This window comes from Prionailurus viverrinus, chromosome C2 (genome assembly GCF_022837055.1).
Source record: "Prionailurus viverrinus isolate Anna chromosome C2, UM_Priviv_1.0, whole genome shotgun sequence".
Lineage (NCBI taxonomy): Eukaryota > Metazoa > Chordata > Mammalia > Carnivora > Felidae > Prionailurus > Prionailurus viverrinus.
The window spans coordinates 141714613-141742585 of record NC_062569.1 but is presented as its reverse complement, the minus strand read 5'-3'; the positions used below and the strand labels follow the sequence as shown (position 1 = coordinate 141742585).

At 39.7% G+C, this 27973-nt stretch overlaps 1 protein-coding gene and 1 pseudogene across 1 annotated transcript in view; both read left to right on the top strand.

Moving 5' to 3' along the window:
• Window positions 1-27973, top strand: part of CYYR1 (cysteine and tyrosine rich 1) — a 107420-nt gene that overhangs the window by 1502 nt on the left and 77945 nt on the right. The window contains exon 2 of the mRNA XM_047876434.1: window positions 4355-4457. Coding sequence (XP_047732390.1) covers window positions 4355-4457 — 103 coding nt within the window. The remainder of the gene's footprint in view (window positions 1-4354; window positions 4458-27973) is intronic.
• On the top strand, window positions 18330-18429 carry LOC125175851 (uncharacterized; annotated as a pseudogene).

Genomic DNA, 27973 nt, shown 5'->3' with positions numbered 1-27973 from the left:
TAGGACAAAAAAAAAAAATCACAGGCTTACCTGTGACCTTGCAATAGTAAATTTATGTAGCACTGTGATTTATTTCTTGATACTTAACAAAGATTGCGACTGACATGAAGAGGTTCTTCAACATTATTGAACGTGAACGTCAAGAGAATTGAACTTCTCATTCAACCTTGCCAGAAATGACTCCCCAAACTTCTATAGAAATTTTCAATTTATACACTAAAATGTGAATTAGTGGCTGTCTTTAAGTTATTTAAAAGATATTTTATGGCAAGGAAAATGCTGACTTTCAAATGCAAAAAATTCATCAAAGTAGGAAAAGAACTTCCTACTTAATGAGGAGAAACTGCATTCTCATCCGTTTGCGTATTTCTGTACCTTAAAGTGTATTCCAGAATTTGCGAAGCTAAAAGAAACAATTGCGTTATTGGCTTTATAGTAAAATCTTCCCATTCGTTCATTTGAAGCAATGATTCTTTTCACCTCCTCTGTTTATCCAAAAACAAAAATAAAAATAAGAAAATAGAACAAAACCTCACTCATCTTTACTCAAGCACACCGTTGAACAACAACTTACATTTTTGTCTATTTTATTCCCTGTGGTAAACTGAAAGCTTCTAATGCACAGGCTTTTCCTTCCTTTCGTCCTGTTCCCCCACCCCACCCCCACCCCACCTCCACCCCCACCCCACCCTGCGCTTGGTGAACAATCCCCAGGGTTCAGGAAATCTGCAAAGCCTTCTGGCAACAAGTTTGGTTAGTTTAGAAAGTTTCTCTGCATTCATTTCTTCTCTTCTTAGGCATACCCCCCTCAAAAGCTACAGAATAACTACAAGCCAATAATACTAAATTAACTTACTATCTTTGATAAGAAATATTTAGCCAGTGTGTTCTTTGGTGTTAACTCCCGAACTCTTTGCTTCAGAAATCCCTTTATGCTTGCCTTATTTATTTACCCAATATTCACTGAGTGAGGCATTTTGAGTGTTATATAGGACAGAGGCCTTGCTCTGAGTTTCATCTGGGAGATAAAGGAGGCCTATTATAATGTATAAAAGGCTGTGTCATAGGCGAATTACAGTCATGTGCCAGAACTGTTCACAGGAGGGAACCTCATAGCTGGCTTAGGAGAGTAAGCTCCAGGAAGATGATGTCTGTTTTGTTCAGCTTGATGTTCAGAGACTGGCAAAATACCTGGCCCATAAGAAGAACCCAATAAGTAATCGCTCAGAGAAATTGAACGTAAGGAGGAATTTAGGGACTAGATAGGGAAGCCTTGGACATAAGGAAATGGAGGAGGATATAATGTGAACAAAGGCAAAAACCATGAGATATATATTTGTAATGATACAGAATTCATTTTGGTTGGAACTAAGACATGTGGCTGGAAGTGAGGACTGGGGGATGATGAGGAAACAATGCCGATCTAACAGTTGAGACACCCTGCTAAATAAATTTCCAGCTTTAATGGGACAAAAACCTATGTAGATGCACCGCCTATAACCTGAATTATTTTCCCCCAAAGCAGATGCACTAAATTCATGCTCCCTTTGATAAGGAGGTACGGGCGAAGTTTCTGTGCCTAAAGCATCACGTTTTGCTGTGGAACCACCTTCGGAAAGAGACCCGATGACATTTATGCTGTTATCCAACTCCCACCGCAGGCAACAAAGACAGGATTTGGCCAAGGTTTTACCTTCCCAGCCTCAGCCAGGGACTGCCGTCCCCTCCCTTTCCTTCCTCCCTTATCCTCAGCTGTAGCTTACAAGAGCCATTTCTGAGCATGTGCTTTGCAACCAGATGTCGCTTTTCCTGTGCCACGAATTCCTTGAGGTGGGGGTGAGGGTTGGAGAACCTTCTTCCACATCATGCCTTTGATTCAAGTCACTGAAGAAAGTTTGAACTGGCTACTTTTCAAGAATATTCACTCGAATATTAGAGGTAATATCAATTATCTTCTGAAACAATTGGAATGTTCCATTCTTTACAAGTGAGAAAATGCTCCGGTGCCTTCCAAATCCGATTTTCACAGAATTGCTCTCCACTAAACTGGAGAGAGCAACTGACATAGAAGATTTGACGTGTGGTCAAAACCTCAGTTTGAGAATGTTGCGATTGTGAATCTGTTTGCCATACTCTTATATCTGCCCTTGTCAGTTGTTTAATTCTGGGAAGTAGTAGACAGGAGTGCTAGAAAATGCCATCAAAATAAGGAACAACTTGTGACACGATCCTGATGTTTGCTGCAGGTATCATCCAGCTCCTTGGCTACAAGATGTCGGGCTTGGTTTCCTGTAACATTGGTTCAAAATATTTTGATAACACCACATCCTTATAATAGTAGTAACTGGAATACAATAATAGTAATTGAACCTTTGATATTCATGGAGAGTTTAATAAGACATCACTATCAAGGGCATCATTCCGAAGGCACCCCATGAAGCTACTTACATATGGGTTGTCCTGCTCACACAGAAAAAATGGGGACATCGGCTCTTCCACTCTCCGAATGGCTTTAGAGAACATGCAGCAAAACAGCCCGGTTAAGCCTCTTGAGACAACTAACTAATCTAAATGTTCGAATTAACTAAACAGCACTAAAAATGAGAGCTATAGAAGTTCATAGGGAAAAATGAGAAGATAAATAGCCTTAAAAAGTATGATGCACTCTGCAAAGAGCATACCTTGTCAGTAGGTCATTAGATTGTGCTTCTGTCTTCAAAATTTAGCAGTGGTTTTCAGTAGAGTTACTGAATCTTACAAAGTAATTATTTCTTCCTCTCATTTCTTCTTACCTCATCTCAGAAGAAAACATTAAGGTTTATTAATTTATGGGGTAGAAGTAAAATGGAGGGGGAAAAAAGGTGAATGTTTTCATGTGTTCTGCAAAGGCCATGCATTATTGAAAAAGATCAATGAACTTTGCTACTTTGTGATGACATTCATTTGTCAAGAATCATCCTGTCAAGGAGGTGATTTAAAAACAAAATCTAGGGGCACCTGGGTGACTCAGTCGGTTCAGCGTCCAGCTTCGGCTCAGGTCATGATCTCACATCTTGTGGGTTCGAGCCCCGTGTCTGGCTCTGTGCTGACAGCTCAGAGCCTCGAGCCTGCTTCAGATTCTGTGTCTCCCTCTCTCTTTGCCCCTCCCACCTTGTCCTCTCTCTCTCTCTCTCTCTCTCTGTCAAAAATAAATATACATTAATATTTTTTTAAATCTAAATTTTTCTTTCTGGATAAATCAATCACCTGGACACACAGACATAATGTAACATCTTGTACTTTTCGGTTATGGTTTGACAGACAAGCAAAAGTGTTACATAATTTAGATAATAGTTGATATTACCTCTAGGGATTGAGTTGGAAAGGACTTCCTTTGTGATTCTTGAACACGTAACTTAAATTACCAGACTATATTTAGTGCGTTTCTAATCATGTACCTCAAACTCACATATCCATGATAATTTATACCAGTGATTGTAATTAAATAATCATCTGAACTTGTTAAACATAAATCATTTAGGTGGCACGAAGAATTTTTAAAAGCTAGGGCAATTTTTATTCAAATGTGGGGTCTAATTTTCCTTGCCGAAAACATATGGAAGAAAAAAGACAGTAATTTGGCTTTATCAGCTCCAACATGTCCTTTCTACTCAGAAAGCACCTTTTTCCCTTCCCATAGTGCTGTCTCATAACTTGTTGATTCTTAAATCTAACATTAAATAAATTCTTAATTATTCACAAGATAGTTATCTACGGAAACGCCTTCCTACAACTAACCCGTTATCTTCCAATCCAGATGAATTGACAGGATATGCAGACTCATTTGTGTTACCATATGTGTGCAAACTGTCATTACGAGGGTAAAACAAAATGTACAGAAAGAGTAACATATAATGCATTGTCATAAAAATATACATTATCTAAAAAGTATCTCCAGTTGACAATATACACGTCAATAACACATGCCATCAAATGACCTTAATGTGACCCTCAAGTCAAAAGACTTTATCATTTCGAAATTGTTATAAGAATTCTGTTGCAAAATTGAATGGCTGATCTGTTGGATCATTCATTTCTCCTTCCGTTGTCCCGTTCAGCACTTCCAACTACCAGTTATGGTGTTGGATGAAGGAAATTCAAAACAGAATGGTCTTTGCCTCTTCTGGATTTACGTCCAATAGGGAAGGAAGACTAGTTTAGATGCTTATTCATGTTTTAGAATTCTGAGTATGCAGAATGAATATCTAAATGCACCGAAGTGTGGTCGCTGACCGATGGAGATATAAAATAGAATATTTTTCATGAAGCTGTGATTTCAGAACTCTAAAGGACGTGTGTGGTGTTTCTTTTGCAGAGGATTGCCTTGCTCAGTGTGGCAAAGACTGCAGATCTTACTGCTGCGATGGGGCCACGCCCTACTGTTGTTCCTACTACGCCTATATTGGGAATATCCTCTCGTGAGTACTGGTCAAGTTCGGCAATACTGATGCTCTTTCCATTCCTCAGTTACGTGTTCACAAAGTACCAAGGTATAGAGGTAGGGGCAAGAAATTTTAAAGGGGGTTGTTTTTTTTAAGTTTATTTATTTATTTTGAGATGGGGAGAGAAGCGGGGCGGTGGGGGGGAGCCCCAAGCAGGCTCCACACCGTCACATGAAATGCTACATGTGACCTGAGCTGAGACCACATAAAACGCTTGATCACATGAAACACTAGATGTGACCTGATCTGAAATCAAGGGTGGGACGCTCAACTGACTGAGCCACACAGGTGCCCAAAGAGTGGTTATTGACATAAAGCCTTCCCTGGAGGTATTAAACACTCATCACTATCTACAGTGTTATATTATCTAACAAAATATGCAAAGTGATATGCAACATAAGCTTCTTTTATTAGAAGAGGGTTAAGAAGTATTCTTTCACGCTTAATTTGTGTTCTATAATAACAATGTTTTTAGTCGACCACATGCATATTACTGATCATTTTTTAACATTGTCAATTATATGGTTTTGTCTGCTTTGTTGAAGGATTTGTAAGTTAGAATTTGTCATTTAATTATGGCTAGTGTATTTTGCCATGTATTTGTCTATCTCATTCAGTAGATGAGAGACATTATGAATAAAAACAGTTAAGATACGAAACGTCAATTTTCTACATAATGTATGTTGAACAACTTCGGGAAATAAGCTTAGAGCCCAAGAAAGTCTAAGCATCAACCCTGTACGGTGGTAACCAAGTACAAACACGAGTGAAACAAACACGCATAGACTGTGTTTAACATTCCTCCATAACAAATTGAGAATTTATTTTGGAGATGCCCCTGGGCAAAGGGACATGGAGAAGCTGGAACGGCCTTCAGGGTTGTATGTCTGAAGGGTTTGCAATTCTTTGTTCTTCTACATGGATCTTAAAGTCAAGAAATTAGAAAATTAGGAACGTAAAACTTTTCAGAGTCAAAAATCACACGTGGCTTTCAAATAACAGCCAGGATCTAGTCTTTTAGACTAGCTCCTTAGTTTTTATTTTTTAAGTGAATATCACGATAACTCATTCTCCATTTCCTGAGGACAGAAGAGCTGGCACCACATACACTTTCTAAAATCAAAGTTGGGGCTGATAGTGGAGATCATAACTGTCTGAATAAGGCCAAAAATAATCATACTTCAGGATACTCTTGAAGTCTGACATGGCTCTAAGACTTGTCAGGCTGTAATAAAGATTGATGAACGGAATTTAAGCATTCTTGAAGTGCAAAATAAACTCTAAATAAAATGTTTGACATTTTCTCCCGGAAGTCTTGCTGAAAAAGGGTTTAAGTCTCCCTCTTACATTAGAGATCAGTCAGAATGGTATTTACGGGATTAATCAGCTCAGAATACGCTCAATATAAATATATAAGGATGTTTCACATTTGTATGTCACTTCTCACTCTTGAAGTACTTTAAAATAGGGGCGCCTGGGTGGCTCTGTCGGTTGTGCGTCCAACTCAGGTCATGAGTTCCGTTTGTGAGTTCGAGCCCCGTGTCGGGCTTTATGCTGACAGGTCAGAGCCTGGAGCCTGCTTCGGATTTTGTGTCTCCCTCTGTCTCTCTGCCCTCCCCCATTCACGCTCCGTCTTTCTCTCTGTCTCTGGAAAATAAATAAACATTAAAAAACATTTTGCAATTTAAAATAATTTAAAATACGTAATTACTAAATTCCAATTTCATTTTCCAGTGGATTCCACATGCCAGCTGTTGGTGTTTCAGGGAGAGGTGCAGGTGGGCTCAAAAGGTGGTATGGATTTGAGGAAATAAGCTTCAGAGTGATTCCGTGATTCTCTGGTCCCCTGGTTCCTGGTCCCATCCACTAATATCCATTACTGTGTGCGTTGTGTCCGTATTTGTCACCTCACAGCTAACTGCACCCTGGGGAATACAGAGAGAAGAAAAAATTACTAAAATCAGAACTTTAAAATTTTAAATTTACAGATGCGCTTTGTATGTTTTATATTGGCATTCAGATTTACATTTTTATGGTAGGCATTGTAACTCTTTAATTTTACCCTTGGCTAAAGTAAAGAGTTAGTGGAATTGATCTATTTGTCTGGGTTATTAGGGCCATGGACTGGTTATATTTGAAGAGAAGAATTGTGTTTTGAGTTAGGGGGAGAATAAACACAGATGGTGTTATATTTCAGGCGGTTATAACTGAATTCTGCGTTCAAAATAGAAGCCATTAAGTAAATCCTTTGGTAAACAATTCTCAGGAGAAAAAAAAAAAAAAGAGAAGCTTTAAAGTGTTTTCCCCCACTGAATAAAGGAGAATACATTTTCAGGATTTCCAGTAATTGTTTAAGATTTGAAAAGAGTTCTTAACTCCACCCAAAGCTTTTTTTTTTTTTTAAGTTGTGGGGGGAAAGGAGATAGAAACAAAATCATTCCAAGAATGCTTACAAAAGTTCTTTCATGCACATGTTTTCAAATATTGCTATTTTGGAACACATAAACTACCTTCCTCTCTTCCAAGTATCCAGCCACATTCTTGCTAAAATCATTTTAATCATCCTAACGGAAAGTTAAATCTTTGTCCTTATTAGAAAAGTAATAAGGAAGAAAGCTGTAAACACAATGGGATGTAATGTATCCTAAATGGCTAATTTTATAAATTGGTTATAATTTGCTTTCTATTTTTGTATGTTTTCAAAATAGAAGATATCTTGGCTCAGCTTAAAATGAACTAAAAAGAGTGCAAAGTACAATCTGGGTCATTCTAAACCGTTCACAAATCGGTAAGGTAATGTGCAGTCAATCCTCATCGCTGAGGCCCCTCTAAAATAATCAGAGAGAAGTGTTCAGCCCTAACTCTGTTTCCTTCAACTCCCTTTTCTGTTTTACAAATGAACCACTAAGGTTCATTTGTAAAGAGATCCCAAGAGCTAAATTTACCTTTTAGTTGAAAAGCCTTACTTACATTACTCAGGTCCCTTGTTTTTAGACATTTTACATTCTAAATATGAGTTAATTTTGACAAATAAATTTAGATTCTACATCCCCACATTTTTTTCTTTTTTCAGTTAGGAATTTTTTAAAGTTTATTTATTTATTTTCAGAGAGAGGGAGAGAGGGAGAACATGGGTGGGGTAGAAGCAAAGAAAATTCCAAACAAGGTCCACACTGTCAGCACAGAGCCTGACACGGGGCTTGAACTCACAAACTATGAGATCATGACCTGAGCTGAAATCAAGAGTTGGACGCTTAACCGACTGAGCCACCCAGTCACCCCCCTTCAGTCAGGAATTTTTAATTTTACATGTGTCTCCTGAAAAATTTTAAAAATTCAACTTTTAAAATGGCATATCTACTTTTTAATTGGAGTATAGTCGGCATATAACATTATGTTAGTTTCAGGTGTGCAACATATTGATTCAATATTTGTACATATTGCAAAATGATCACCACAGTAAGTCTATTTTAAATAGCATATTTATTTTTGATCATTATGGTCACACATACTAAGTTCAATATAGAAAAATAGTGCCATTTTCCAGAATTTAAGAATGTTTTCACAGAAGTCAGCATATACTATGTAATCAGTTATTTACAAATACATATTGAGTGCTCATTAATTACTCTAGCAGTACTGAGCTAGGTTCTGGGATCCAAGGATGAATAAATGATATACCTTGACCTCTAGGATCTCACAATCTCATAAGAGAAGAAAGTGAAGAACATTTAATTCTGATTCAGTGAATTCATCTATCAAGTGTTTTTGGAGGGCCAGGAAGAGAGAAAACAGCCAAGTCTTTGTGTGTAGTGTTTGGAAAGAAATGTTTAGGGAAAGTCTCATAAACATGAAATTGGATCAGAGTATTGAAAGATATTTATATAAATGGACAGCCAAGAAAGGGAGGTACATTCCAGACAGAGACTGTCACTTGCAAAGGCAAAGATATAAGAATGGAACTGGTCAGTTTGAGAAAACCCATGTTATTCAATGATGCTGTAGAAGGAAGGTTAAACTTTAAATACAACATACGAATAAGTAGGGAAGACAAAAGATAGGTCCTTACTTGCACATACTTTTAGTGGTCATGCTTAACAAAACTGAAACAAAATAATGTATTATTTTTCTTGATTAAGATAGCTGGTTTTATATAGAAATGACATACTCTTAGATACTACTATGACAAAGAACATGGGTGAGAAGGGTACCAAATGGACATTATTTTATTTATGCCATAAAGAAAGGATTTGGAATAAACACTTTGAGATGTTGCGCTATTTAGAACAACTTGTGACAAGATACGTGACCTTGGAATTATTTCTCCCTTTTTGAGACTTTTTGTCATCATGAGGGTAATTACCTGAAGATTAAAAGCCTCACTGTGCTTGAAAATGAGAATTGGGTCAACTCAAGAAGTAAACAATTTGTCATCAAAATGATTCTCAAACATTTCATTTAGCCACTCTTCCCCGTGAAAAATAAATATCTGTGATGAATATGGAAAGGGATATTTCAATTTTTTTGCTGCTGATGAAGTTTAATTGACATGCCTGAGGGACAGGATCCAGCATAAAGACGTGGTTTGTAGAGTACTCTTTAGCATTGGAAGAATTCAAGGGGATAGAGGGTGCACTTGAGTGGCTAATTACTGTCAGTAATGGAATAAAGTAAAAACTTTACTGGACGCGAAGGGAAACTGCTATGTGAGTAAAAAAAAGTATTGTCTGGTGTCGAATAGGAGCCCAATAATGCCTAGGATGGACTTAGTGAGCCCGATAACAAGATATAAGATTTAATCCTTTTATTCAGAAATAGATATTTGCTTTTCCAGTATGCCTCTGTAAAATACAGCTCTGTCGAGGGATTCCTCAGAGCACCATCTGGCCAACACAAAATCCCCGTGGGGAAAAAAATCAAGAGGAAGAACTAATAATGGAGACCCTGGTGGGATTAAGTTTCTTTTCTCCTCAATGAAATGTGAAAGATGTATTGCCCACAGTTTTGCAAAGACAGCTAATAAATATCACCACTGTGATTTTAGAACCATGTTACGCATGAAAGCAAAACCGAGCTAAAAGATAAAGGTTTCATATTTTCAAATGGCATTTGAAGCGTATGCTCATTAAGTAGCTGAACGTTCTGAATAAAACACGTGGGCTCTTCAAATACTGACTGGGACATAATGTATTTTGAAAGGCCCTTTGGTATTGGGAACATCATTTAAATTAATTAAAATAAAATATTCTTAGTACTTAGATATGAGAAAAACAACTCTGAAAGGTGCTTACTGAGCAAGCCAAAGTTGGTGGGGTGAGGGGGCAGGGTCTTACCTTTAGTATGACACAAAGACAAATAATTAATATAATGTTAAAACAAATATGAATTTGGCTTCAAACGTAGTAACAAATTTTGTTTGATTAAGAATAACGTCAGTGTGTCTCAGAAGACATTTCTATTTTATGGGTTATTTTATAAAGATGTTTATACAATAAACATCTAGAAATCTAAAACTCTTCTCTGTCAAATCTTACATTCTACTTCATCGTAATTGCCTCTGTAAATTAAGCTTCAATGTCAGAAACATAATTTGTGTTTAGAAAGAAATGGATGAAGTTTCTAGAACATGTTCTCAGGAATTTGTATCTATCAATATGTAGACAGAGATTCTGTGTTCTACACCAGGTTCTGGGGGATAGAGCCTTGAACCAAACATGGTTCTTGCCCTTGAATTATTTATAAGCTACTGGGGAGCATAGACCTATAAAGAGATAGTTTAATCTACTGGGGAAAGTGCAAAATGCAGTGGAATTAGGGAAGAGAAGCTTTTAGTCCGGTTTGAGGGTTCTAGGAAAGCTTCTTGAAGGAGAGTAATTCTAAGATTAACCTCGAAAAGAAAAGCAATTGATATAATGCATCGCTCACTTGGAGTTAAAAGAAAAGATTTAGCAAACTAAGAATACAGAGGAAAGTCTCTTCACCTTATAAATATCTCAAAAAAGAAAAACCTCCAAAAAACAAAAAAACCCTACATCAAACCCCAGACTTAGTGGTACAATATTATATATCACCTTTCCCTTTAAAGCCACCCGTAAGGCAAGCTGGCATCTAGGGCTTCTATTCAGCATCCTGGTCAGTGTAACTAACAAGACAAGTTAAAAAGAGGTGATAAGAATTGGATAGGGGGGAGCTAAGTTGTTATTTATTAATGCTATGATTGCCTGTACTCTTCAGACTATAAAAATGAATGAGAATTCACCAAGATTGCCGTATATAAGCTCAGCGTACAAAAATTAGTGCATCCCTCTATATCAGCAACATTCAGACAATGTAATATGTATGTGTGTACCCAAATCTCATTTATAACATCAAAAATGATAAGATACCTAGTCAGAGATCCAGTAATAGTATATGCATGGCATTTATGGAGTAATATAAATATATAAAATTTTTGAGAGAAGAGAAAGCTACAGAAATGAAAAGATCTATCAAATATTAGATGTGAATATTGTAAGGATATCAATATTGGTATATGTCAGTTCTTCCTGAACTGTATGTAAATTCAGTGGAATTCTAATCACAACCCACAAGACCATTCTTTTTGTTGTTGCTGAGTTTGATAGACTGAGTGTAACGTTTTCATGGGATAGCAAAGGGTGTAAGAAAAAAAGAGATGAAGAAGAACAAAGTGAGAAGACATGCCTTGGAGACATCAAGATTTATGATAAAGTTATAGTAAATAAATTGTGTGATATTGGTTTACAGGTAAACCAATAGAATATAGAACTTAGAAATTGACTCATATATATATTGGGCTTTGACAGATAACAGATGGCCTTACAGACCAGTGGAGGTGGGTGGGTTATTTAATAAATGGTGCATTAGCTATCCATATGGGTAAACATTAAATTCGCTCACTCCGTCACACCGCACCCAGAAGTCTATTCGTTCCTCTTGGATTAATTATATAAATGCAAGAAGCCAACATTTATCGCTTTTAAAAAAGGGAGAGAATGACATTATGGTATCAGGATAGGAAAGAGTTCTCAAATAAAAGGTAAAAACACAAGTACAACTACTAAAACTAAAAACCAATTAACTGTATACTTTTTAAAAAGATTTTCATCCCCATGACTTCTTTATTTTGTGACAGGCAGTGTGTATCTCTTAGTCTTAACCTTTAATCCACATGACCAATGTGCGTGCACAAAAAAAATAAGAGAGCAGAGAAGTGGAAGGGCATTAAATGTATAGAAGATGCTCTACCCAGTGAGCCAAAGCTGGGAGATGAAATACCACTCACACCCCTCAGGCTGGCAGTGCTGTTCAGTGTGACATGAGCCGCTGTTCACTGAGCCGCATGAGCCAAGGTGAACGGAGCTCACATTGCTGGGGAAAGAACGTCACCTGTCATTAGCACTTGGGGAGCAATTTGACCAAGTACAGTAAAGATGAACGTGGGCATACTTTGGAGGTTAGCGATTCCTCTTCCACGTATATTCCCTACAAATTTCCGAAATATGCAACAAGATTTATAATATTGGCAGACGTGTTAAACTAGCAAAACATTGGAAGCAACCTCAATTTCCATCAGAAGAAAATGGATCCAGTATATTCATACAATGGAACGGGATACAGAAATTACAGTGAATCCGTGCATATTGGGGCACCTGGGTGGCTCATTCGGTTAAGCATCTGACTCTTGGTTTCGGCTCAGGTTAGGATCTCATGGTTTTGTGAGTTCAAGCCCTGGGTGGGGCCCTGTGCTGGCAGCACGGAGACTTCTTGGCATTCCCTGTCTCCCTCTCTCTCTCTCTGCCTCTCCCCCGCTCATGCTGTCTCAGTCTCTCTAAAAAATAAATAAATAAGCTTAAAAAAAATCTGTGCATGTTAATGCATCACTATAGTAAATCTCAAAACTGGTAATGCTATGTGAAAAAGAGCTAACAGAAATAGACTGTGCAAAACATACTATTTGTGTGAAGTTAAACACATAAAATAATTCTGTGCATCACTTAGGAAACATGGGCATGTGGTAAATGTGTAAATATCTGAGGGAGCGAAGGGTATACATGAATTTGAGGATTTCCCAGGACTGAGGGATTTCCTGGAGTGCAGAATTTTCAGTGCCACAATGGAGACAGCCCTTGGCAAACTGGGACAAGTTGGTCGCCTAGACACCGTTGGGCAATGAACTCAATTCTGCTACCGTGTGGAGAGAGCCTCAGATCCCAGAGGTGAAGGCCTCCATCGTACAAGACATCCTTCCACTTCAACCATCAGGGGCAAGTCCAGGTGGCCACCTGTGCTTCTGACCAACCAGCTACAGATTGATGAATTTGTTGGAGTGACCCGCAGAACCCAGAGAAACATTTTACTTGGTTATAAAAGGATCTAACTCAGGAACAGCAAGATGGAAGAGTGCAAAGGGCAAGGCCTGGGGAGAAGACTCCGAGCTTCTGTGTCCCCCTAGCAATCTGTTGTCCCCAACTCTCTGTGTGTTCACCAACCAGGAAACTCTCCAAACTCTGTCCTTTGGGGGTTTGATGGGAGCTTCATTCCAGAGGCATGATTGGACTCAATCTCCAGCCCCACTCCCCTCCCCAGAGGTGGGTGGGTGGGACTGAAAGTTTTCCATCCCTTATTACCCGGTTGGTTGCCCTGGCCACCAGCCCTCATCCTCAGATGCTTTCCAAAAGTCACCTCGTGAACCTAACAAAAGACACCTTTAGGAAATTTCAAGCATCTGGGGAGCTCTGTGCCAGAAACAGAAGGAGGGCCAAATATAGATTTCTTATTATAAGCCTCAACAGCCCCTCGTTATCATGCAGATTCTGGTTTGGTAGCTGTGGGGTAAGACCCGAAATTCTGCAATTTTCACCACCTCCGATGGGCTGTGGATGCAGCCCAGCCTCCAAGCACACTTGGGTAGAGGAGGCTGGCGTGACTTGCCAACGTCCTAACCTATGGAATGAAACGGTAGAAGAGATTAGGACTGGAGGACTGCTGGCATGCGGGGCTAGTGACTGGGGCTAAAAGAAAGAACAAGTGGATGGTGTGCTGGAACTAATAGGAAATATTCAAGAAGGTTCCGAGAGGGGAATTAATTCCGTTTTTAATATGTTGAGTGGCGGGCCAGTAGGGGAGCAGCGGTAATAGACTTTATAGCCTATGGGCTCAATTCAGTGGGTCTTCAAATGGTGAAATGGACTAATGTGAACTCCGTGGGAAGCCTAGAGCAGGCACAGATAGATTTGAGAGGACAAAGCCTAGAGGTGCTGGTTGAAAAAGGTGTAGAGAGAGGTGTATGAAAGAGAACAGCAAGCCAACCAGAGAGCCCCGGGGAGATTCGGGAATACACTGTGAGTTCTTCCCTTTCTATATTTAATCAATCTTTTGAAAAGTGTTCTACATCTATTTCAGCCTCCCTTAGAGTGTTTTCTATCCCTTCGATATTCCTTCGCCTCTGTGTAAATCGATGTGTTCTTCACTAATCAGCCTGACTATACCTCCCGTGGTGGGGACCCTAAATGTCCTTATTTTCTCCTATGTGCTTTTTATGTTTTATTATCTAAAATATATTAGTTTAAATTAAATTAATTAAATTAAAAATATATTAGTTTATTAATCTTCAGAATGGCCCTCATGACCGAGGTATTGTTATTCCCTGTCTGTACAGATGAGGAAGTTAAGCTCAGAGCTGGGTAATCTCTCTAATTTTATACAGCTACCGTGTAATGAGCTGGCACTTAAAACTGTGTGTGCTCGATGTCTTACTGCCACTCCCCACTGGTTCCGGAAGATCTGAAGATTTCAAAAGGGATGAGTAGACACTACTTATTGCTGTAAGACCTTATGGAGACCTAAACACCGTACTTTGGGGAGGGCGCTTTTTTACCCCTAACATCTGGATTAAATTCCCTCCCTTGTGCTGCCATAACATTATCCTTTCTCTACTCTGTTATTATTTATCGCTTAGCTCAGGTTCCAAAATTGTCTTTCTGCCCTTCCATACTCTAGACCCTGAGAGGGTAAGAAGCCAGTGTGGCCGTTTACCATCAAAGGTAGAGGGGTGGAACCAACTGAATGATCCATAATGAGCTGTTGTTTGTTTTTTTTTTAAGTTTTTATTTATTTTTGAGAGAGAGGCACAGATTGGGGGAGAGGCAGAGAGGGAGAGAGAGGGAGAGAGAGAGAATCCCAAGCAAGCCCCATGCCGACAGCAAGGAGCCCAACGTGGGGCTTGAACCCACGAAACGCAAGATCATGACCTGAGCCGAAATCAAGAGTTAGATGCTTACCTGACCGAGCCACCCAGGCGCCCCATTAATGGATTGTTTAAATGCAGGTCAGTCCTTCATGTGCTCCCGAAGAACCGGATATATTGTGGGTTCTACACAAATATGTATCACCTGGATAAATACAAAACAAATTCGGAAATGTTATTGATTTCAGAGAATTTCTTTTCCTGCAGTATAAATCAGGTGTCATGAATGGAATGGTCTCTATGTAACCACGCATCAGTTTCTGCTCACACCATTTAGGATAAATTATAATCAGATGATAGGGATCAGACTTTGAAGACCGATTTGATTATGACGATTTGACCTCTTGTCACATCTCTGGAGTGAATGTGCTCCTTCCAGGATGCCAGCCCATGATTACTAAGGGAACAGCCTCCTTGCGACTTGAGTCACGTGCATAATTTGGGGAGATAAAATGTTTTGCTGACAAAAGTGAGGAGGGACGAATTGGGCACACACGGTGCTTTTTACGGGATTATCCTGGGCGAGTTCTGGTGGGCAGCTACGGGCCAGAACCCATGTCTCCCGCCTACAAAATGTTAGGATGAACACACCCATAGCTGATGAAAATTTCAGAGGGCAGTGATAACCTCATAAAGCGTAATAGGATTCCAACCGAAAGGGCCACGGGTGAAAGCCTCGACCGTTTAACCCGTAGTAACTCAGAGACAAATGGAATTTGTAGTTTCAGTATTCATTTGTAAGGAAAGAGGAAGAAGAAAGATCTGACACGTAACAAGAATGCTTTTTTTTAATGCCCCTGTACCAATCTGCCAAAAATAGAGCAAAACATGACAAATGACTCCAAACATACTCTGTATGAATTCAGGCTGTTAAAAAAGGTGGGCAGAACTGTATCTCCCTGAGCTGCATTTTGCAAAAAGTAAGTGCCGCCTGTGGTTGCAAATAATCACCTGCGCAACGTTGATACAACATTCTTTCTCTGCAGACACCAGGAACAATATAAGGTCAACCTCTGAAGTATTATACGTGAAGAAATACTTAAATGTATCAAGTTAGTGGTGAAAACTCCACTTGACAATTGCAATCCTGAGCAATACGTATCCTTACATTAAGCAAATAGACCTCTTCGCCCTTTGCCAGGTGGAATTCAACAGAAAACAATTCTTTGTGATTTCTCTTATTAACTGATAGAAGTCTTAGTGATAGGAACTTGTAGAAGAAAGACCAAGAATGTTTGGATTCACAAAAAATGGATTTGAGTTTCTCTTGCTCTTATGCTCTGCAAACTTTATTCTCCTAATGTCACCAAGCCTGGGTTTATTAATTTGTAAAGAGGGAACAGTAGTAACAACTTGCCTACCTCTCAGAATTTAGCTAAAGGATATATTTGTTATTAAAAGCAGTTAGAAAGGGGCGCCTGGGTGGCTTAGTGGGTTGAGCATCCGACTTCGGCTCAGGTCGTGATCTCATGGTTTGTGAGTTGGATCCTCGCATCAGTCTCTCTACTGTCAGCATAGATCCTGCTTCGGATCCTCTGTCCCCTCTGTCTCTCTGCCACTCCCCTGCTTGCTCTCTCTCTCTCTCTCTCTCTCTCAAAATAAATAACCTTAAAAAAAACATTTAGAAGAACTGTGCACATTTTCCTGTCATTAATGAAAACATTGGGCTTTGCAAATCTCTGGAGTTGAGAAGAGAGAAGCAAAGTGACTTCTCCAAGGTCATTCAGAAATCCATGACTGATCTGCAAAGTGAGTGCCACTTTGGGTGTAAGACCTCCTTGGTCCTCCAGGCCAAAACATAGGCTTCTGTCCTCAGGAAAGCACCCTCAGCCTTGAATGAAATAAACGACCTTTTTAATCAAATGTGATTACCATCTCTTAACCACAAAATCTACTAATTAAGCACAGTGTTCTGCCGCCCAGCAATTGCTAAAAGCGTAATACAGCCCAGAAAGTCATGTGCATACAATAGACAAACGCTCTGTGTTGCCCTAGGCTGACCTATGAATCAGAGAAGCCAACTCAACACTGGGGTAAGGAAGTCCAAATAAAAATATATAAACCTGATTTATTAAAAAAGCACACAGGTAATAGCAAATATCGGGGAGGCAATGATTTGTTTTACTAAACTATTCCTTATAGGGTTCCAATTAATTCCCCTTTCAAAATTTATTTTATTCACAATTTTTCAGAAATGTATATTGTACATAAGTCTGGTTCATCTCTGTGGATGACATGTCAGTAATTAATACACAAAAAAACGTGTTCTACCTGCTGACCACTTAGGGGCACGTGGGTGGCTCAGTTGGTTGAGTGTCCGACTTCGGTTCAGGTCATGATCTCTCAGTTTGTGGGTTCGAGCCCGGCGCCGGGCTCTGTGCTGACATCTCTGAGCCTGGTGCCTGCTTGAGATTCTGTGTGTGTGTGTCTATGTGTGTCTCTCTCTCTACCCCTCCCCAGCTTGTTCACTCTCCCTCTCTCTGTCTCTCTCTCTCTCTCAAAAATAGATAGACATTAACTGCTGACCATTTCAACAGTGATCACAGTACTCTATAGATCTGAGTGTGCCTTTGCATGTAAAAGCTTAGAAATGCCCTGATTAGGCTTTTTAAAAAATGTCTTAATCAGCAGTAAGTTAGTGCTTAAAAGACAAAAATTAAAAAGGCAATGACTTGCCTCTGATGATATTGTACATAACCTACATTTGCCACATCGCCAGATTGAAAATATTTTCGGTGGTAACGAGTAAATGCCAGATGCTATGCTGAGTAAAAAGCCATTGATCATGGCAAGGATCAGCTGAGGTCTATCAGTCCTAAAATGAGTTCCTGTGTACTCAGTTTGTTGGCTTGAAACAGCCAGCTTATTGCACATGCTATATATTTTGCTTCGCGTTTGTGGTACCATCGTTTCATCTCACTACCTTTCATGGCCAGGATTGGCTCCAGTTCTGGGGGAGACACAGAAAGTGCGCTCCACTCTCTGCCTCCCGCTGAATGCAGCTATAGAATTGGGGTGGGATACAGGAAAAGCCCTTTCAGGTGTATGGAAAGTAAACAGTAGCAAACAGATTGGGGAACAAGACCAAAATTAAAAGTACTGCCTAAGTAGCCATGAGTTTACCAGTGGTTTCTTCCCCCTCTGTTTACTCCACTCTGGACTAAACGTAGCCCAAAACACAGAAGTAGCGTACACGGACAGTCAAGTAGATACAGCAGAATCTCTCCAGCTAAGTAACCCAGGACTCCGCGTGCCGGAAGACCGTGGGGGAAAATACCCCGATATTTTTTCTTTGCTCTGCTCTCTTGCGTAGCTCCCAAGTGATCCTTTGGTTGCTGCAACAGGGCCAGGGGTGATGGCAGCAGCAGGAGCCTAACATTCCAAGAAAGGGGAATCTTCCTTTCTGATCAGGGTGATGTTATACCAGGACGATGGGGCAAATCCCCCTGCTTTTCTTCTGTCTTTGTCCTCCTGGGGTCCACCCTGGCTATGAGCCCATTTGTAGAAACGCGCAGAGGGCAAGGTAAATAAAGCCCATTTTTTGACCAGAGAACTGCAAGTGTTGTCCCAGGGAACCAGAAAGTACCGGTGAGATCTTTGTACTAAAATGGGAACTATACGGAGATTAGCAAGGCCCTGTGTGAGGATGGCATGCAAATTTGTGCAGCGTTTCATTTTTTTTTTTTTTTTTAATGCTTGGATCCAACCCTAAACGGTATACACAGAACTTGAGAGCTGAACACAGGCTAGGCAACTAGCAACTAGATCCAAACCTGACTGCAAAGGCTCTGGAAATGGAACTCACATTAAAACCACAACCAGCAGTCTGACTGAAGCTTGTGGTCTAAGTTGAAACTGGTTGGTCGCCTGCTGAAACAAAAATCTCAGAATTCTCCAATACACTTCACACCAAAATCCCCATAGCATAAGACTCAAAGTCCAGGATACAATTCAAAAGCACCCAACATACATACAAACAAACAAACAAACAAACAAACAAGGAATCTTAACTCGAGAGGCAAACAGTCATCAAGTAACAGACATGTTGGAATTCTCTGACAGAGCCTCTAAAGCAGCTATGATGAATAGGACCCAAAAAGTAAGGACTAACACTACTTGAAATTCATGAGAAGACTGAAACAGAAAAAAGAAGGAAATAGGAAACCTGAAGAACCAAAGGGTAATTTCAGAACAAAAGAAATTCAGGAGCTAAGGTTTAAAAGATTCACCGGATGGGCTCGGTAGCAGAGTAAAGCATACGTGAACTTGGGGACAGAGTAGTAGAAATTACTCAATCTGAGCAACAGAGAGAAAAAATATTGAAGAAGAAGAAAAGAACAGAGTCTCAGGGAAAAGTCTAGCGTTGATGTCACAGAGTCCAAGAAAAGAGGACCACGATGCTTAAAACTTCCCAAGTTTGGTGAGAGAAACCACATACTCAAGAAAATTCAACCGACTCCCAAGAGGCGAAACTTAAACAAATCCATACCAGGCACATCCTAATCAAACTACTGAGAAGTAAAGAAAATAAGATCTTGAAAGAAGCTAAAAAAATAAGCAACAAATTACCTCCTGAAGAGCTACGATTTGAAGGAGTCCACATTTGTCATCAGAAACCATGGAGGACAAAGTGTCAACATTTTGTGATGTGATTTATGTGATGAAAGAACAGAAAGATGAGTCCACACTTCTATAACCAGCAAAAATATCCTTCCGGAATAAAAGTGAAATAAAGATATTTTCAGATTTTTTTAAAGTCTATTTACTTATTTTAAGAAAGAGTGGGGGGGGTGGGTGGGGGAGAAGAAAGATAGGGAGACACAGAATCCGAAGCAGGCTCCAGGCTTTGAGCTGTCAGCACAGAGCCAGACCAGCGGCTCAAATTCATGAACGGTGAGATCATTACCTGAGCTGAAGTTCAACACTTAACCAACTGAGCCACCCAGGTGCCCCAAGACATTTGCAGGTTTAGAAAAACTAAGAAAATATTTAGCAGTCAGACCTGATCCAAAAGGATTGCTAAAGGAACTTCAGAAAGAAGGCAAATGATGCTGGAAGGAAACTTGCAATATCAGAAAGGAAAGAAGAGTACAAAATTGGCATGTATTTGGGTAAATATAATAGTGTAATTTTCCCCTTTTGAGTCCTTTAAAATATGTTAGACTGTTGGATGCAGAAACATACACATTGTAGGTTTGTGTTGTCAGTGGAGGGAAATGCTATGCATAACACAACCATAGCATAACGTGGAGAGATTAAGGGATCTGTAAGACAGTGAGGTTCCGCCTTCCAGCTAAAGTATAAAACAGAACGTGAATAATACGTGATAGACCAAACGTATCAGTAATTACATGGGTGGTCAAAACACATCAACTAAAGGACAGAGAATGGATTTTGTTTTTAACTGACAGAAATTTGTCCTGTCTACCTGATACTTCAACTACAATGATATAGGTAGCTTAAAAGAATGGGAGGAGGGAAAATGGGGAGATGTTGGTCAAGGGGTACAAAGTTTCAGGTATACAAGATGAATTAAGTCCTGGAGATCTGCTGTGTAACCATGAGATTATAGTTAGCAATACTCTATTGTGTGATTGCTAAAGGCATAGATCTTACATTTTTCTCAACACACACACACAAAAGAAAAAGGTAACTGTGAGATGAGGGATATGTTGATTACCTTGATTGTCGTGATTAGTTTACAATATATGAAAATATTGAATAATCAGGTTGTATACCTTAAATCTACGCAATTTTTAAATTAATTATCTCTCAATACAGCAGGGGAGGGGGGAAATGAGCTATCAAGCCATGAAAAGAAAAAAAAAAAGTAAAAGGCTAGAGAAAATACAGACCGTGCAAACTTGAACCAAAAGAAAGCTAGTGTGGCTACATGAGTGTGAGACAAAGTAAAGTCCAGAGCAGAAAGTATTACCAGAGATAAAAAGTGATATTGCACAGTGAGAAAAGGGTCCATCGATCAAGAAGACATAACAATCAAAAAGAGAAATTCAAACTGTTGATGTTTGGTTTCTGTAAACAGCAAATAGACTCATTATTTGTTGCTGAAGCGCATCTTAGGAGAGAGCAGTGTGTGTCTCTTGACGTACATACAGGGTTAGATGAAATTATTTGCATTTTCCCTTTGTTCATCTTTTTTCTTTTTAATTATGAGTCATGGCAGCGAATTGTAGATAATACCATGGAAGCTTAGAGTTACTGTATTCTAATTCTAAACCAACCTAAAACTTGGCAATTCCTGGCATTTTTATGTGTAATCACCTCAACTAGGAAATGAGATATTTTAAGGAGGTGGCCCACACGTGTGGTGCACCAAAAACCCGTCGCAGTGATGGCAGAGATATTAATTTAATGGTACCAGATGCAGGGGCACCTGGGTGGCTCAGTCAGTTAAGCATCCGACTTCAGGTCACGATCTCACGGTTCGTGAGTTCAAACCCCACATCAGGCTCTGTGCTGACAGTTCAGAGCCTGGAGCCTGCTTCAGAGTCTGTGTCTCCCTCTCTCTCGGCTCTTCCCCTGCTCATGTTCTGTGTGTATGTCTCTCTTTCTCTCTCTCTCTCAAAAATAAATAAACATTAAAGGGGGGAAAAAAGTACCAGGTAGACAGAGTGCCCTGCAGGTGACGTGAAAAGAAGATAAAGACACAAGCAACAGAAAATGAAGAGAATTGATAATTGAATTTTGTGGTAAAAGTGACTACAATAATGAATTTCAACTTAGGCTTATTTTTTTTTAAATTTTTTTTCAACGTTTTTTATTTATTTTTGGGACAGAGAGAGACAGAGCATGAATGGGGGAGGGGCAGAGAGAGAGGGAGACACAGAATCGGAAGCAGGCTCCAGGCTCTGAGCCATCAGCCCAGAGCCCGACGCGGGGCTAGAACTCACGGACTGCAAGATCGTGACCTGGCTGAAGTCGGACGCTTAACCGACTGCGCCACCCAGGCGCCCCTCAACTTAGGCTTATTAAGAGAAATACATTACTTCATGAAACGTAGAAGAGAATTTCAGAAGGGAAAAGAATAGACTATTAAAACCAAGAATCTAATCAGTGGCAGGCTTTCCCAACTATGTTCGTACATTTAAAAAAAAATTCATTAAACTATTTAAAAGAATGATCTTGGCTTTTCTCTTCTAATCTAAATATTTATGAGAAAGGAGAACTCACCAGGAACTGCAAGACCCAAAAATTCATTCCTTTCCTGGTGCAGGAAGAAAGTAGTTCATGAGGGAAAAGAGCTTATCCTGAAATGATTTATCCAAAGCCAGTAAAATCTGTTCTACTTTTCAGATTATGCTATTAGGAAGACTAACCCCTAGGTGTTTCCATTAATCGATAGTATGATTTAAAGACCTGCACAACTTTGTAGTTTTTTTTTTCCCCCGTGCTGCGTCATTTATTTCAAATAACGCTTTTAAGGCTATATTAGCATACAAGAAACAAAAACGTATTTATCCATTTCTTAAATCACACCCAAGCTTTTAAATGCCCTGCAGTTGTAAACACCAGACATTAATTATGTCTGTTCATAGGAAAATAGAGATTTCACAGCATTTACATTAGTTTATTTATTTTTAATTTTTTAACACTTATTTGTTTTTGAGAGACAGAGGGAGACAGAGCATGAGCAGGGGAGGAGTAGAGAGAGGCACACACAGAATCCAAAGCAGGCTCCAGGCTCTGAGCTGTCCGCACAGAGCCCGACGCAGGGCTCCAGCCCACAAACCTGAGCTGAAGTCATGACCTGAGCCGAAGTCAGTCCCCTAACTGACTGAGCCACTCGGGCACCCCTACATTAGTTTAAATTAGAGGTTCCTAAACTTCAGTATGCATCAGAATCACCTGAGAGTGCTTGTTAAAACTACATTTTCCTAGGACCTAATGTAGAAATTCAGGTTCAGTAGGTCCAAAATGGGAGCCAGAAATCTATATTTTTATTAACCAACAAATAGCCCTTGGGCTACACTAGTCTAAGTTAACTATACCAAAGTACATTTCATTTTGGACTCTACTATCCTGTTTAGTTATCAAATTAAGAAATAGAATCGAATTGTCATATAACAAACCATAACTTCTTTGCCTTTATGCAGACCTAACAAAGACAGTTCAAATAACTACAGTAAGTGTTTCCAGGAGTATTTTTATTGAAAATAAAAGGCTATAAAGATTTACTTAGGTTTGATCAAAGTAATTGAATAGAAGGAATGACCAATGACTTCTTGGTAAGCCCACAGCAGTCATTCTTACAAAGCTTTTACCGTTACCAACAGTAACGGATTGTAAAATGGTGATAATATTAGAATCTGTCCCATGGGTGGCTACGAAGAATAGATTAGTTTGAACTTATGGGCCACTTAGAACAAGAGCTAGTGCTCAATAATTTTTGGCTACTATCTCTTCTTCTCCATCATTATCAGTTATATGCTACATGTTGGGCAAAGCAGGTAATGGCATGAGCGTAACACAGGAACTGTGCTGGTTCAAACATTTTTTTCCTTGGCAAAGAGAATCAAAAACGTAGGAATATAAATACAGTCTTCACCAGGAAAGGCCCAGACCCTTAGCTTAAATGCTGCACGTGGGAGACCTTCTCTTGCTCTATTGTAAGAAAAATAAAAATGAGTCTTTGCACCTGGGGTTCCCCATCTAGAAAAAATGTACCCTCAACCTTGCTCAGCTCTTGACTTTGGGTAGATTACGCTTCTGTCTGCATTGCCTCAGTGCTGGGGAACTGGCATTTCCACCTGATGGTTTTTGTGCCTATTTATTTATTTATTTATTTATTTTAAGGTTTATTTATTTCTTTTTTTTTTTTTCGTTGCACTCTGCTAACAGACAGAGCTTTGTACACCTTTTATTTATTTTTTTTATGAAGTTTATTGACAAATTGGTTTCCATACAACACCCAGTGCTCATCCCAAAAGGTGCCCTCCTCAATACCCATCACCCACCCTCTCCTCCCTCCCACCCCCATCAACCCTCAGTTTGTTCTCAGTTTTAAATTTTTTTTTTTCAACGTTTTATTTATTTTTGGGACAGAGAGAGACAGAGCATGAACGGGGGAGGGGCAGAGAGAGAGGGAGACACAGAATCGGAAACAGGCTCCAGGCTCCGAGCCATCAGCCTAGAGCCCGACGCGGGGCTCGAACTCACGGACCGCGAGATCGTGACCTGGCTGAAGTCGGACGCTTAACCGACTGCGCCACCCAGGTGCCCCTGTTCTCAGTTTTTAAGAGTCTCTTATGCTTTGGCTCTCTCCCATTCTAACCTCTTTTTTTTTTTTCCTTCCCCTCCCCCATGGGTTCCTGTGAAGTTTCTCAGGATCCACATAAGAGTGAAACCATATGGTATCTGTCTTTCTCTGTATGGCTTATTTCACTTAGCATCACACTCTCCAGTTCCATCCACGTTGCTACAAAAGGCCATATTTCATTTTTTCTCATTGCCACGTAATATTCCATTGTGTATATAAACCACAATTTCTTTATCCATTCATCAGTTGATGGACATTTAGGCTCTTTCCATAATTTGGCTATTGTTGAGAGTGCTGCTATGAACATTGGGGTACAAGTGGCCCTATGCATCAGTACTCCTGTATCCCTTGGATAAATTCCTAGCAGTGCTATTGCTGGGTCATAGGGTAGGTCTATTTTTAATTTTCTGAGGAACCTCCACACTGCTTTCCAGAGCAGCTGCACCAATTTGCATTCCCACCAACAGTGCAAGAGGGTTCCCGTTTCTCCACATCCTCTCCAGCATCTATAGTCTCCTGATTTGTTCATTTTGGCCACTCTGACTGGCGTGAGGTTATACCTGAGTGTGGTTTTGATTTGTATTTCCCTGATAAGGAGCGACGCTGAACATCTTTTCATGTGCCTGTTGGCCATCCGCATGTCTTCTTTAGAGAAGTGTCTATTCATGTTTTCTGCCCATTTCTTCACTGGGTTATTTGTTTTTCGGGTGTGGAGTTTGGTGAGCTCTTTATAGATTTTGGATACTGGCCCTTTGTCCGATATGTCATTTGTGAATATCTTTTCCCATTCCGTTGGTTGCCTTTTAGTTTTGTTGGTTGTTTCCTTTGCTGTGCAGAAGCCTTTTATCTTCATAAGGTCCCAGTAATTCACTTTTGCTTTTAATTCCCTTGCCTTTGGGGATGTGTCGAGTAAGAGATTGCTACGGCTGAGGTCAGAGAGGTCTTTTCCTGCTTTCTCCTCTAAGGTTTTGATGGTTTCCTGTCTCACATTTAGGTCCTTTATCCATTTTGAGTTTATCTTTGTGAATGGTGTGAGAAAGTGGTCTAGTTTCAACCTTCTGCATGTTGCTGTCCAGTTCTCCCAGCACCATTTGTTAAAGAGGCTGTCTTTTTTCCATTGGATGTTCTTTCCTGCTTTGTCAAAGATGAGTTGGCCATACGTTTGTGAGTCTAGTTCTGGGGTTTCTATTCTATTCCATTGGTCTATGTGTCTGTTTTTGTGCCAGGTTTATTTATTTCTGAGACAGAGATAGAGCCCGAGTGGGGGAGGGGCAGGCACAGAATCCGAAACAGGCTCCAGGCTCCGCGCTGTCAGCACAGAGCCCGACGCGGGGCTTGAACCCACGAACCACAGGATCATAACCTGAGTCGAAGTCGGATGCTCAACCGACTGAGCCATCCAGGCACCCCTGTGCCTTTTTAATACCCTCTGAGGCAGCCTCCGGCCACAGCGAGCTTCCTGCCTGAGCTGGGCAAGTTATTTCCTGAGCATCCATTATTGTTGCTGGAATACTCAGTCTGAGCTCGGTAGAATCTATAGTGGCCCTAATGAAGCTTTCTTTTTATTGCGTGGGCCCCTTCATTGCATCGAAGGGGGTGCATTTTTGTAGCACTTGTCAAGTAGGATATTTTGACTGTTTCTTTTAAGACCACAGTCTTTCCACTTCAATTACTTCTCCCTCAGGGGCTTTGGAATGGCTGTACCGTTTTAGGGACCAGCTGGGGGGTAACGGGAATTGTAGGATATATTTTTTCTAAGTTTAGTATATATTTATGTGGTTTATAGTCACTTCCATATATAGCTGTAACTGTTAGCCATTTCTGTATAGGAATGCTTCCCCCAAATGATCAAACAGCCCCATCCATCATGTTAGAGGAAAGACTGCATTATCTTTCTCTTCTCTGTCTAGGAAAAGATATTACGAGTTACTGTTACATGAAAAGGAGCTCAAAGAATTTGCAGCCACAAAATGTAGTAAAACATAAAGGAATTTGTTCTGCTGAGTTGTGTCAGTCAGTTAATCAAATGTATCTTCTGCAAAATAAAGGGTCCTCAAAAGTCTGCAAGCTTCAGACTCCAGGAAACGCTGATCTACCTACTGCTGGTTTTTGATTAACTGACCTGTCTATACTCTGTAGTCCTATTACTTTTAATTTTTAATTCATGATATTGTAGAACTTTTCATAACCCAGGACTACATACATCATGTTATAGCAGAAACATCAGTTGCTGTTATATTATTACCATTATTAATTATTATTATTGTTATCAATGCAATTATTGGACCTTGGGATGAGGGGAGGGGGATATATTGAACCAAACCTGTTCGATAATAGGAAGTGATTTCCTAAAGTCGTTTTGTATTTATGTTTTATTTATAAATTTTTATACTGTATTTTTAAAACTACATTTTAAGAAAAATCAAGAGACTTAAAGCACATAGAAATATTATCCTAACTTTTTCTTAAATTAAAAACTAAGCAAGGGTGCCTGGGTGGCTCAGTTGGTTAAGCGTCTGACTTCGGCTCAGGTCATGATCTTGCAGTTCATGAGTTCAAACCCAGCGTCAGGATTTGTGCTGCTCACAGCTCAGAGCCTGGAGCCTACTTCGGATTCTGTCTCCCTCTCTGCCTTCTCTCTCTCTCTCTCTCTCTCTCTCTCTCTCTCTCAAAATAAGTAAACATTAAAAAAAAAGACTAAGCATGGGGCGCCTGGGTGGCTTAGTCGGTTAAGCGTCCGACTTCCGTTCAGGTCATGATCTCACAGTTCATGAGTTCAAGCCCCGCGTCGGGCTCAGTGCTGACAGCTCAGAGCCTGGAGCCTGTTTCCGATTCTGTGTCTCCCTCTCTCTCTGCCCCTCCCCCGTTCATGCTCTGTCTCTCTCTGTCCCAAAAATAAATAAAAACGTTGAAAAAAAATTAAAAAAAAAAAGACTAAGCAGATCATAGTTTTATTCATATCTGTACTGAAATTGCATTTTGTTTTAATAGTTACAAATTCTTCCTGCTTTATTTTGTTTTGGAAATCTCTAATATCTAAAGGTAGCAAGGTCCATCCCATGTCCATCTAAGAAAACACCTAATGTCAGCACTTATTCAAATTATTTTAAAGTATCTGTTTAAGCTTTCATTATTGAAAAGTGAATAAGGTGAACCATCTTTCACTTTGTTAGGAGTACCGAGTTAACCAGGAGGTAGAAACTTCACCATAGAACTGTCTGCATGTGCGATCACTCATTCACTTTGCTATTTGGGAATTAACCTTCTAGTTGCTTCTTTGTAAAAAAAAAATTTTAACATTTGTTTATTATTGAGAGACACAGAGAGAGATAGAGCATGAGCGGGGGAGGGGCAGAGAGAGAGAAGGAGACACAGAATCCCAAGCAGCTCCAGGCTCCGAGCTGGCAGCACAGAGCCCGATGCGGGGCTCAAACTCACCAACCGCGAGATCATGACCTGAGCCGAAGTCGGACGCTTAACCGACTGAGCCACCCAGACGCCCCTACCTTCTTGTTGCTTCTTAGTATCTTTCAATAAATAAATGTATATATAATTTCTAAATTATATAAATATTTATTTCAATAAATAAATAAATAAGCTTAACTTGAGAGCGATGTGGGTGGGCCCTAGAGATATGGTATTTGAGCAGAGAAATAAAACCAAATGAGGAAGTCAGCTAGATTAAAGAATACCATTTCACCAGGTGGGAGGCAGATCTGGAGACCCTGAAAGAATGTGATAAATGAGAAAACAGAACTTTAAAAGTAAAGTATGTTGAAATAGTACAAATATCTTGTATTTGTAATAAAATTTATAATTTTAACATAGAATTGTTTTCCAAATTAGGAATTAAATACAGACCAGAATTCATAGTACAGAAATGTCGTATTAATGTTTTCTGGAACATTTAACCTGTTCTGAAATGGTTTTGCCATTTAGCTAAATTGT